The sequence below is a fragment of the Notolepis coatsorum genome (assembly GCF_963971535.1).
Source record: "Notolepis coatsorum genome assembly, chromosome: 12".
NCBI lineage: Eukaryota > Metazoa > Chordata > Actinopteri > Aulopiformes > Paralepididae > Notolepis > Notolepis coatsorum.
Window position 1 is genome coordinate 6,733,615 of NC_140176.1, and position 11,757 is coordinate 6,745,371.

The window sequence follows — 11,757 nt, forward strand, 5'->3', positions numbered from 1 at the left end:
AGAATTTCAGGAATGCATTCCGGGGACCAAGATTAGTGACTTTGTTATTCCTCTTAAGCACGTCGTAGCCCAAGTGCTAATAACGTTCTTCTACGATGATTTAAACCTTAACTAGGCTCAAATAACTTTTGACCATTTCAGCCGGTGTACAATCCGAGATAGGATGTTGAGAACGGAACGTTTTAACGATGACGTAACAATGGCTGCTGGTTATCGAAAGCTGTACGGAGTTTTCGAATTCCAAGAAAATGTACTATTAAGAAAAGCCCGACTCTGGACCTTTGCAGGGTTCTCAGCAGAACTGACGCAGTAAAAACTGGAAGATAAACTAGACCAGGGCCAACCCTTAGCCCAGGAGATAAACTAGACCAGGGCCAACCCTTAGCCCAGGAGATAAACTAGACCAGGGCCAACCCTTAGCCCAGGAGATAAACTAGACCAGGGGCGGGCCAACCCTTAGCCCAGGAGATAAACTAGACCAGGGGCGGGCCAACCCTTAGCCCAGGAGATAAACTAGACCAGGGCCTTAGCCCAGGAGATAAACTAGACCAGGGCCAACCCTTAGCCCAGGAGATAAACTAGACCAGGGGCGGGCCAACCCTTAGCCCAGGAGATAAACTAGACCAGGGGCGGGCCAACCCTTAGCCCAGGAGATAAACTAGACCAGGGCCAACCCTTAGCCCAGGAGATAAACTAGACCAGGGCCAACCCTTAGCCCAGGAGATAATAAAACGTTTTATTTTATTTACTTACGTTTTTATTGTCAGGTATTGTCTTTTTATAGTTTATACGCTTGTTTTACTACCCGTTAAAAAGGAAAAATGTCAATTACTTTTTCATTGCTCCTGTGATCTTTTTGTTAAACTTGTATTAGCCATATATAATGTATGGTAAAGTATAAAGGCTTCGAGATTAACCATCTCCATTTTGCATATTGTGTGACTAGTGCAAATGTCTGTAAATGGTAAATGGCTGCTTTTTTTATATAGCGCTTTTATCCAAAGCGCTTTACAATTTGTTCCTCACATTATACTCATTCACTCACACATTCACACACCGACGGCGGAGGCGACCATGCAAGGTGCCAACCTGCTCATCGGGAGCAATTAGGGGTTAAGTGTCTTGCTCAAAGACACATCGACACGCTGCCCGGGAGGAGTGGGAATCGAACCGGGAACCTCTGGATTGCCAGACGACCGCTCTACCTCCTGAGCCACTGTCGCCCAGTCTGTGTTCGATGCATCTATAATAAAACTGATCATTTTGTAAACATTTGACAAACCTTGGAAGGTTAACCCAGACCTGCCAACCTTGGGAACATATGTTGAGAACCACAGTAGTGTAAGGCTCACGCACTTTCACACCACTTCACTTTGCACACGGTCATCTCCCCACCCACCGCCATCTCACCGAGTTATTCAACATATAAATCGGCTATGAAGAAAGTCTGCAAGACACCACACACACGTACGCAAGTCTTTCGTCATAATTCTATAGTTTGACCCAATTCTTAAATCACTTACTCTCCACTAGACTATGTTATGAGTATGTAAAAAGTTTGAGTACACCCGTTTAAAAACAGTAAAAACGTCTAATCTTTTCATGATTAAAAATACTTCAAACTGTAAACTTTTTTTTATAAACACCCAATATTTAATTATATGATGTGTGCTTCAACTGATCATCATAAGTGAATTGCATTCAATTATTAAATTTAAATGGAAATTAAGTACAGTATCCGTGGATGTTTTTGCAGAGTGAAGATTTGGGCCGGGGGGGAGGGGCTACCCTCTAAATAGCAAACTTTTCACATTTGCGTAGTTTCAGCTGGCATTTCGTATATACCTGCGTATTTTGAGCGAGAACTGCGTGGTTGCTACTACAACACAAGATGCGTGCAGGTTGGCCGACGTGACAGGAAAGGACAACCGCTCTAGTAATTTTTTATAAACAGGATATTATATTTTATTCTCAATTACACATTTCTTTTTACAAAATGATGTCAACGTTCGACAATAACAGACGGGTTGTTCTCGGAGCGGAGAAACGACAGGATCCATGTGACAGGATGGAGGTTTGTAGAGATCTTCTTCACGAGGCCTGAGGTTTCTGCAGCAGCCGCCGCGCGCCCAGCTGCGCCATCATCAGCACACTGGAACAAAGAGTCAAGAGGTTTATTTGTAGAGCACTTTATATACAGAGGTTGCAGTTCAAAGTGCTTCACAACAGTAAAAAAAATACAGGCATAAGCGAGCATAAAAAGATAGAGAGGTAGCAAGGTGAGGTAAATCACAGTGTTTCACATTAGGATCTAGCATCCCAATGGGTTCTCTGTTTACAGTTTCATTCAGTAATACAAATAATAAAAAGTTTAAAATTATTCAGTTTAAAAATAGGCTAAAAATTATAAAATAGAACGGACATACAATAGGGTATTTAACATACAACAGAGCAGTGCATCAGTAAGAAGTAAAAAGTGTGATAAAATTGTTCAATTTTGAATTACAACAGAGCAGTGCTCTTAAAATTACAGTGCTATAGGAGGTAGTGAGATAAAATTTGCATAGAACCGACACATGAATTTGATAGGAAGTGTATAAAAGTAGGTAGGGTAAGAATAGTGCAGATAAAGTACAATTTGTGTCAGGATATCCCTGATGTTTCATTTAAATGCCTGAGCAAAGAGACCCAGTCCATTATATAAATAACATCATGTGACTTCTATTTATAGGGTGGATTTTCCCTTTTAACTTAAAAAGGGATATTTCACTTTAGTAGAACTTGTCAAAGTCTTACCTTTAGTTCTACTGAAGTGAAATGTCCCTCTAAATACAATGCAGCACTTTTGCATTGTATGGAAGTTAAGGGGGAGAATCCACTCAAAGTAAAATTCACATTTCTATAATATTGTACGGCTCAGTTTCAATATGTGAAAGTGAACAAGTCTCTTTAAGCTGAACACCAGAGAGACTCGAGTCATGATGTCATCAAGAGACCAACCCCATAGATGGTGAATAGTGGAACAACTCCTAGGTAACCATGGTGACTTAACTCCTCGGACACCGTCACAGTAACCATGGTGACTTAACTCCTCGGACACCGTCACAGTAACCATGGTGACTTAACTCCTCGGACACCATCACAGTAACCATGGTGACTTAACTCCTCGGACACCGTCACAGTAACCATGGTGACTTTACTGGGATAATGGGTACATTTTCTGATTAAGAGCCGTAAGCCCGACGATTTAATTAAACCTGGTTGGATGTAATATTAACTAACAAAAAAATTCTATGAAAGCCCACAAACTCAGTCACTAATTAATTGTAAATAAACCAACTCCAAAATAATGTCACTTGATGACATCACAGATTCAAGTCTCCAGCTCAGGGAGACGATTCAATTCAAATGACCAGAACGTTTCAGTGTTCTGTGTCGACTTGTTGTTCCCAAGACACTTACAGGTAGAATCTGTCAGATGCTGTCAAACAGCGACCTGTAGTCTGTAGTGTGGTAGTGAAAGGGTTAACCTTCGTAGTGTGGTTGTGAAAGGGTTAACCCTTTGTCGCGTGGCAGTGAAAGGGTTAAAGCATTTTTGTTTTGTTCCGACGTCTGGGTTGGAGTTTAGAAACGTATTATACTGTGTCTCCAGACTCCTCTCAATAGAGCCTGAGGTGTGGTCAGCAGTAGCAGCCCCCCCCCCCCCCCCCCTATCCCCACTCAACTCCAACACACACATCTGACCAAAACCAAAAATGTAAACAAAGTGCAGTACGAAGCAGGGCTCTTCTGCCTAGAGGTCGCCGATTGATTTGACGGCATCACAGATTCCCAACCTTCAATACAGGTCTTAGTTCCTCTTAATTAAGTCATCAGAGCCAATATTCTTTGATAAGTGCTGATCAGGCGAGAAAAGGTTTGCCTTTCAAGCCCCCCGTGTGAGAGATGGTGAGACGAAACAACGGGAGGAGTTATCTCAGAAGGCTGGGGTTGCTATTAGGGGTGGGAATCGCCAGAGACCTCGCGATACGATACTATTGCGATACTTGAGCCGCGATACGATACTATCGCGATACTCGATATATCGCGAATATTGCGATTATTATATATATTTTTTTAACTGCAAAGTAAAACTGTCAAAGTAAAATGATCTCACTTCAATCATTTTTATTGCAGAACATGGTATTTTCTCAGGCAGACAGATGTAAACACTAATCTGTGTTGCATGTACCTGACAAACTGAACTGTTTGTATTACAGTCATATTCCAACTTAACTGAATGCACATGTGTGTGTGTGTGGACTACTGTACTATTACAGGTATTGAAATGAACAATGCAACGTCCTTATAAAAAAAAATTATGAAATATCGATACTTGGCGTCCCTGTATCGATACAGTACCGCCACGCAAAGTATCGCGATACTACTACGTATCGATTTTCTCCCCCACCCCTAGTTGCTATGGTTACCTTGCTGCAGCCATCATGCCGGCAGGCATGAATTTCCTGGATCCGTAGAAGCGTTTCCCCATCACTCCTGCCAGAGCCCCCGAGGTCGCTGGAGAGAACAAACACAGGCTGACCCACTACACCAAGTTACGTTACACTACTACTAGTGTTGTCCAACGTGTGGGTTCGGGACCTGCATGTGGCTCTCGGGAACATTAAAATGGGTCCCCAAATTATTCTGTGAAAGTATATATGAAGCTAAAGCTCTCTCAAGTCCAAGAGACATGTTGAATAAAACACTGTAGTAGTTTAACAGTCTAAACTACATGTTGAATAAAACACTGTAGACTAGTAGTTTAACAGTCTAAACTACATGTTGAATAAAACACTGTAGACTAGGGGTGGGAATCACCAGTTTCATCATGATACGATATGATATCGATTCTTTGGACAACGATACGATATTTGCCGATATCACAAAGTCTCTCACGATACAATACGATACGATTAGATTCAGGTGCCTGCGATCGATATGAGATGATATCATATGCCCATTTAACACAATCGGTAACATTTAGATCAACAAAAAAAAGGTAATGAAAATATCATTTGACATTTGTATTTTTGAGCTCTTCCAGACATTTAAAGGAAAATCAATCTATTGTTTTTAATACAAATAGACCTCCTGTTCACTGTAAAGTGCCACGTTTTTATATATTGAGCTTTAAACTTTAAGCTACATTTTTTGGAACTCAAAACTCACAACCTCCCTCTCCCAAACCGTTCCTACAACAATTTGTTGATGTTGCATGATCATGTATAGGCCTACATTTATTATGTATTATATTGTTTATGTTTAAATAACATTTAAACATCAAACTCCTCTGACCTCATCTTGTCTTTCCAAAGACGCGCGCACACACACACACACACACAGAAAGGGAGAATGCTATGCTGTAACATCTACACACACGGAGCTACTGCTGTTGTTCTTGGGCAGATATGAGACTCGCCACAGGATTTTCAAAATAAGAGTATCGATATGAATCGATCTTATTACATCGCATCGATCCGATTCGATTGTTGATAATTACATCGATGTATCGATCTGGATCGATGTATCGTCCCACCCCTACTGTAGACTAGTAGTTTAACAGTCTAAACTACATGTTGAATAAAACACTGTAGACTAGTTGTTTATCTAAAAGACATGATGTTATTGGGGTTGTTAGTCGGCAGTAAATTCTGCTGTGTTGCCTAATATTCTTAGTTAGGATCATATATTCTTAGTTGCCATGCAGATATATACCAAGACATACTAAGTATTCCAACCTAGGTGTTTTGGGGATGGTCGCAGATCTACCAGCCTAAGTTCTACAAGGTAAAAGATACCCTGATGTTCTTATGTAGAGCCATACGTATATATTTGTTTATTTGTTTGTTTAGTGTTATTTGCACTTACAGCCATACATTCTGGAATAAAGGAATAAAATAAGTAAAAGAAGAACAGTTAAAATGTGCAGGAAGGGTCAAAAAGCCCAAGGGCTTATAATAAGCGACCCCCCCTCTTAAACCTATATAGGATAACTACACAGAAAATCCCCCCCCCCCCCCCCCCACACACACATATTATGCACAAACACACATGCACATATCCCTCTCTCATACACACAGATACATACAATACAGCATTAAACAACAATTATAATGTTGGGGGGAAAAAGACTACTCACAAAAATCACAAGGATACTACAGACTACAGGATCTGTAGTTATTTTTTAAGCTTGCTTTTAAATGTATTTAAAGTGGAACATGTTTCTGTTAGATTTTGTATATCATGATTCCACATCACTGCACCTTGATAAACAAATGAGAATTTGGCAACAGAGGTCCTACAGAAAGGAATGCGTAAGTCTTTATTTCTTCTTGTGAGACGTGCATGATAATGAGAATTAAACTCAAAATAACTTTGATAGAAGTTGGGTAAAGATGAAGGAAGACCAATTACTTTATACATAAAGAACCCCTGTTTGGTACTTGTTGCCCTCATAAATTGTGATACATATATATTATATTATTGCGTTATACACCTAAATACACCCAAGACATTTTTAGTTAGGGACGATATTCTTAGTTTAGCCGTCGTCTGGATATACCGGGAGATTCTTTAGTCGACTGACCTAGTGACACCCAGACGTTCTGGGGGTCGTTGGAGATCTGGTAGGCACCGAAGCCGGCGACGCCCCCGAAGAGGAGGCCGGCAACCAGAGAGGGAACACTGCCTGGAGAACGAGAGAGGGAACATGGAGAACAAGAGAGGGAACATGGAGAACATCAGAGAGGGAACATGGAGAACAAGAGAGGGAACATGGAGAACAAGAGAGGGAACATGGAGAACATCAGAGAGGGAACATGGAGAACAAGAGGAACAGTACATGGTCAACACCATGGATAACCACTAAAACAATAATATTATGTCGCTGATGTTTTATTTTTTTTATCCACTTTTTCAATTTTTTTCTCCCATCCCAATTTAGCCGTGCCAATTCTTCCCTCCCCCGTCTTGAACGTTGCTCGCATATGCCCCCCACTGGCCGGTTGTAAGGAGGATAGAAGCCTTGCATCACGTGTCCCCTCCGGTACACGAGGAGGCAGCCTGTCACATCTTTTCGCCTGCCAGCGCGGACTCTCACTGGCGAGGTGTAACGTGTGGGAGGCTCACACTACCCCCCCGCCATTTCCTGTCTCTGCTGTGCAGGCGTTCCCCAACCGTCCACAACGTCCAGATCACCACCCATCGACTTCCACCCGCTGACTCTGCCAATTGAGTTAGTATGACGGCCGGCCCAAGCCGGAGGCAACGCCGACAGCCGGAGTCGAACCCGGTGTCTCTTGCGTTGGTGAAGAGCGCAATGTCCGCTGCGCCACCCAGCCGCCCTTTATGTCGCTGATGTCTAAACTGAATCCTATTGTTGTGTCATGAGGAGGATGTGATAACTGGATTACTGGACATAAAATGTAGCGTGTTCCGTGTCGAAAGCAGTCCAATGATCACAAGTCCTCCTCACAACAGAATGCTATGATTAAGGTTAAAATCTGAAAAGTGGTCCTTTAATTACTCTGACACACAGGCAACGTTTTTTGAAGCAAGATGGGATATTGTCCTCGGCTGGAATGGGCGTCTGCAAATGGGATATTATTATTATTGTGTGAATAACATGATAGACTAGGCAGTGGGTCCCAAGCTGTGGTCTGGGGACCCCCAATGGTTCCAAGTGGTCCCCAGCTTAATAAGGAACAGTTTAATTTCATTATTATTTCATTGAGGGCCAAAATGTTAAACGGGTGGTGGTGGGCTGTGGGCCAAATAACGCCACTGGGCAACGATCACTTAATAACAGTAAATAACAGCCGTATGTCTAATGCCAGTGTGTTTGTAGAGACCAGTCTCCTCTCTCTGTGCTTTTCAGTAGAAAGCTATCTGGCTGCATGTTAGCCTAGCTTAGCACAATGAATGGAAGCGGACATGGCCGGTTAACCCTCGGGAGAGGTGTTAGTTGGACGATGCCTAGGCTAACCGGCACTGTCCGCTTCCATTCATTGTGCTAAACTAGGCTAACGTGCAGCCAGATAGCTTTCTACTGAACGCACACAGAGAGGAAACTGGTATCTATCTTCTTGTCTCTCTCTGGAGAAGACGGTGAGCTAATTTCCCAAAATGTTGGCGTGTTCCTTTAAAATTGCATCAAAATAGACCAAACAGAATACCTCTGATCGGAGGTCTCTCCATCAACTGATGCATGCCGTTGTGTGTGTATCTGATGAGGGTCTCTGACGGCGGTCCTTAAGGTTTGGGAATCATTTTATCATTCTACATTATCATTTATCATAATCATAATCATTCTACAAGGAAAAACTAGTTTACATAGATGACCACCAACCTAACCAATGCAGACCAACACTTAACCCAAACGGTTCATGCGTTTTGCGAATCCGATTGGCCACTGACGTTTCTGGTCATGTGACATTTCCGCCTCGACCAGCAGCAAACTACCTAACCCGTCCCTAACCGTTCTATCGCCACGCTCTAAGACAAACTCTAACCTTAACCAACTTCGAAAGAGTGGCCTATAAGCTTAACCGGGGAAAGAACTTGCCGTCACACGATTGGTGCGACAAGAAACATCAGTGGCCAATCAGAGAGCGCAAAAAGCGAACGCGGAAGCATTGCACCGTTTGGGTTTAGAATACAGGCATCCAGGACAGGCTATTGTAAATATGGATCATGTGTTCAGTGTCTCTCTGAACAAGACGTTTTGAATGTTCACATTTACATTTAGTCATTTAGCCGACGCTTTGTTTTATCCAAAGCGACTTACAAGTTCTGTACGACACGACAAGTCATCAGGAAGGGTACAACTCTATCAGCTGAGTGAATGAATGAATGAATGAATGAATGAATGAATGAATGAATGAATGAAAACTTTATTTAACAGATTGCAGAATGGGTACAATACAGCACGGCTCAATACACACAATTGTTGAGGGGATGCAGACCTGAGACTTTCGTCTTGTTTACATCAGGGTCCCCCATTTTCAATTAACAATGTTAAAAAAGTGTCGAGTGCTAGTACGAATGTCATCCTCTTCTTCTAGCTGCAAACCTAATAGCCTGGTTGTAGACAGTAGCCTAATAAAATATTTAATTCCTTTAATAAAACACACAAGTCTCACCAGCTTTGAGGTAACCGATGACTCCTCCAGTCGCGACGAGACCTGCGTATCCATATCCCACCCAGTCAACAGAAGACATGTTTGATTGACACCTGTCAAAAATGGCGAACAAAGTAGATTCATTATTTACTTTACAACATGATTGATCACCCCCCCCCCCCCCCCCCCCCCTGAATAAAAACTGTATTTAACAGATTGCAGAATGGGTACAATACAGTACGGCTCAATACACACAATGTTAAGGGGATGCAGACCAGAGAAAGACTTTCGTCCTGTTTACATCAGGGTCCCCCATTTTCAATTCATACACAGAGAGGATATGTTTTACATGTCAAAGGCAATGATCTTATTCCAGAAATACTTACAGTTTCAAAGAGATATTCTGAAGGTAATTTGACTGCAGAGCTTAACTAGTGAGGATCAGTAAGTGAGTGATCAATAATAGACTTTGACATTGTATCATGATACTTCCTCTTAGAAGAACACAACACTGCTGCTTATCAGTCCTCGTTTCAAATGCGTTACATTGTAGCAACAGAACTGTATGTCTGGTGTGAAAGATAGGAGAGACAGCCCCTGATAAGAAAACCCCATGTCATTATGAATTGAAAAGGGGGGACCCTGATGTAAACAAGACGAAAGTCTTTCTCTGGTCTGCAACCCCTTAACAATTGTGTGTATTGAGCCGTACTGTATTGTACCCATTCTGCAATCTGTTAAATAAAGTGTTCAATCAATCATTCATCATTCATTTATGCTAGCATTAGCATTAGCATCACAACACATGCATCAGTCTGTTAGCATGATGGCAAGACGACATTATTACATTAACAGAAACGGAACAGTGTGTAGGGTAATGTCTCTCTCTACGCCTTTGTCTTGTATTAAAAGAAAAAGCTACAGGAAATAGCAACTATCGTAATTATTAGAGTTTAATAAATAGAAGCTCACAGTCACACACCTTAATCCTTCAGTTTGCCCTTTAACTCAAACACGGCACCTTGTTCGAGATGCTTCCAGCTGGGATACTATTGCCTTGTTCCCCGCCGAGCCACTAATGCTGCTGCGCAGGAAGGAAGGGGGCGTGGCGAAGTGCCCGACGGGAAATTACGTTTTGTGACTGAATGAATGAATGAAAACTTTATTTAACAGATTGCAGAATGGGTACAATACAGTACGGCTCAATACACACAATTGTTAAGGGGGTGCAGACCAGAGAAAGACTTTCGTCTTGTTTACATCAGGGTCCCCCATTTTCAATTCATAGTGACATTTATGACATACACAACATACATGACATCATGACATTTATGGCATAGGGCATACATGACATACAGGTGTATAGTACTGTTACATTTGTGACATATATACAATATGCAAATATACAGTACTGTTACCCAGAGATCCTAACAGAGAATATATACATATGATGGGGAGGAGACTGTACATTAGGAGGGGGGGGGGGGGGTGTGCCACCTCATGGTTAACCCGAAGCTATTTACCCATGTTCCTATGTAGCCTGTAGTGGACGTTACTTTGACCTGTATACAGTATATACAGTAAGTTAGTCTGTCGCTACTCGCAGACCATAGTAGACTGGATAGTAGACTAGCTATTTTTATCAGCCTTAGCATAGTAACATTATAGTCCTAGTAAGTTAGGCGTCAATCCAATTTCACTTAAAGAAACTGAAAATGTAAACAGAAAGAAACTCCGATTTATTTTAAGTTAAAGGTATATTCTGCCTATTTTAAGAAACCTATCCAATTTTTGGTACAATTTGGGAGTAATTTTCAGTCCATCCCAAAAGTACCTGTGTGTTTATTTTTTTTTATCTTTTTAAGATAGTGGAAGTCGAAATTATTTTGATTTGTTTGTAATGCTTGTGTAAAGCATTTTTCCCCACAGTAAACTTCCCTGAAAAAACACACACACAGCAGGTTTAAAATAGCCTTTCCAAATATTCCCTACATGTTTCTAAATGTTCACAGAGCACAAAGCAGCACAGAGAAACACACATATTTTCTACCTCCAATGTCTCAAAAACAAAAGTGTTTATGAACTGAAACGACTCTCAGTTTGATCAGAGGCCTCTCTAAATAAGTGGGATAACATCCCATGTAATATGTTGGGGAAACTCTATTATGCCACAAGTTTATCAAAATTGTAATCTTGACAGATTAAATGCACTTGCAAAATTGAGTGCATTTTGAAAGTATGACTTGAGTCCTTCCTGGACCCTGGTGTGTTGCTTATTGTTCTAATAACTGTAGAACAGTTCAAGTTCAAGTTTCTTTATTAGTTGTCGTACAAAAATACAGAATACTTTCATATGAAATGCTTTTTTCTGTTCTGCTCCTGAGAGTGTGCTAGATAAAAATAAAATAGATAGTATAGTATACTAGTATAATAGTATAAAATAGAAAGTCAAAAGTACGTAAACAAGTGTAAACAAAAGTGTTCAATATACATATATACAATATACAATACAGTGTAGGGGGGGAATTAGTAACTGAGTTACAATACAATATACAGTACAATGCAGCAATGGGATGAGGTACAACTTAGGGTATAA

At 41.2% G+C, this 11,757-nt stretch overlaps 1 protein-coding gene across 2 annotated transcripts; it reads right to left on the bottom strand.

Annotated features, from left to right (window-relative positions):
* Nucleotides 1-1,940: 1,940 nt before the first annotated feature.
* Nucleotides 1,941-10,229, bottom strand: LOC311238580 (transmembrane protein 14C-like). Of its 2 annotated transcripts, XM_084326682.1 has the most exons (6): nt 10,144-10,229; nt 9,183-9,274; nt 8,217-8,291; nt 6,629-6,730; nt 4,470-4,557; nt 1,941-2,152 (listed from the first exon to the last, which is right to left on the bottom strand). In XM_084326682.1, exons 2-6 carry the CDS (start codon nt 9,259-9,261, stop codon nt 2,092-2,094), a joined length of 405 nt encoding a protein of 134 aa, XP_084182808.1. In that variant the 5' UTR covers nt 9,262-9,274; nt 10,144-10,229; the 3' UTR covers nt 1,941-2,091. The 2 variants fall into 2 exon arrangements, with proteins under 2 accessions (XP_084182808.1, XP_084182809.1); XM_084326683.1 differs by lacking the exon at nt 8,217-8,291.
* Nucleotides 10,230-11,757: the final 1,528 nt, after the last annotated feature.

Bases quoted from the DNA above. Each gene is read 5' to 3' on its own strand.
- LOC311238580 (XM_084326682.1), bottom strand. From the start codon at position 9,261: ATGTCTTCTGTTGACTGGGTGGGATATGGATACGCAGGTCTCGTCGCG. The intron at 8,292-9,182 runs GTGAGACTTGTG...CCAAACCTTAAG, and splicing joins CATCGGTTACCTCAAAGCTG to GACCGCCGTCAGAGACCCTC. The intron at 2,153-4,469 runs GTAACCATAGCA...TCTTTGTTCCAG, and splicing joins GGCATGATGGCTGCAGCAAG to TGTGCTGATGATGGCGCAGC.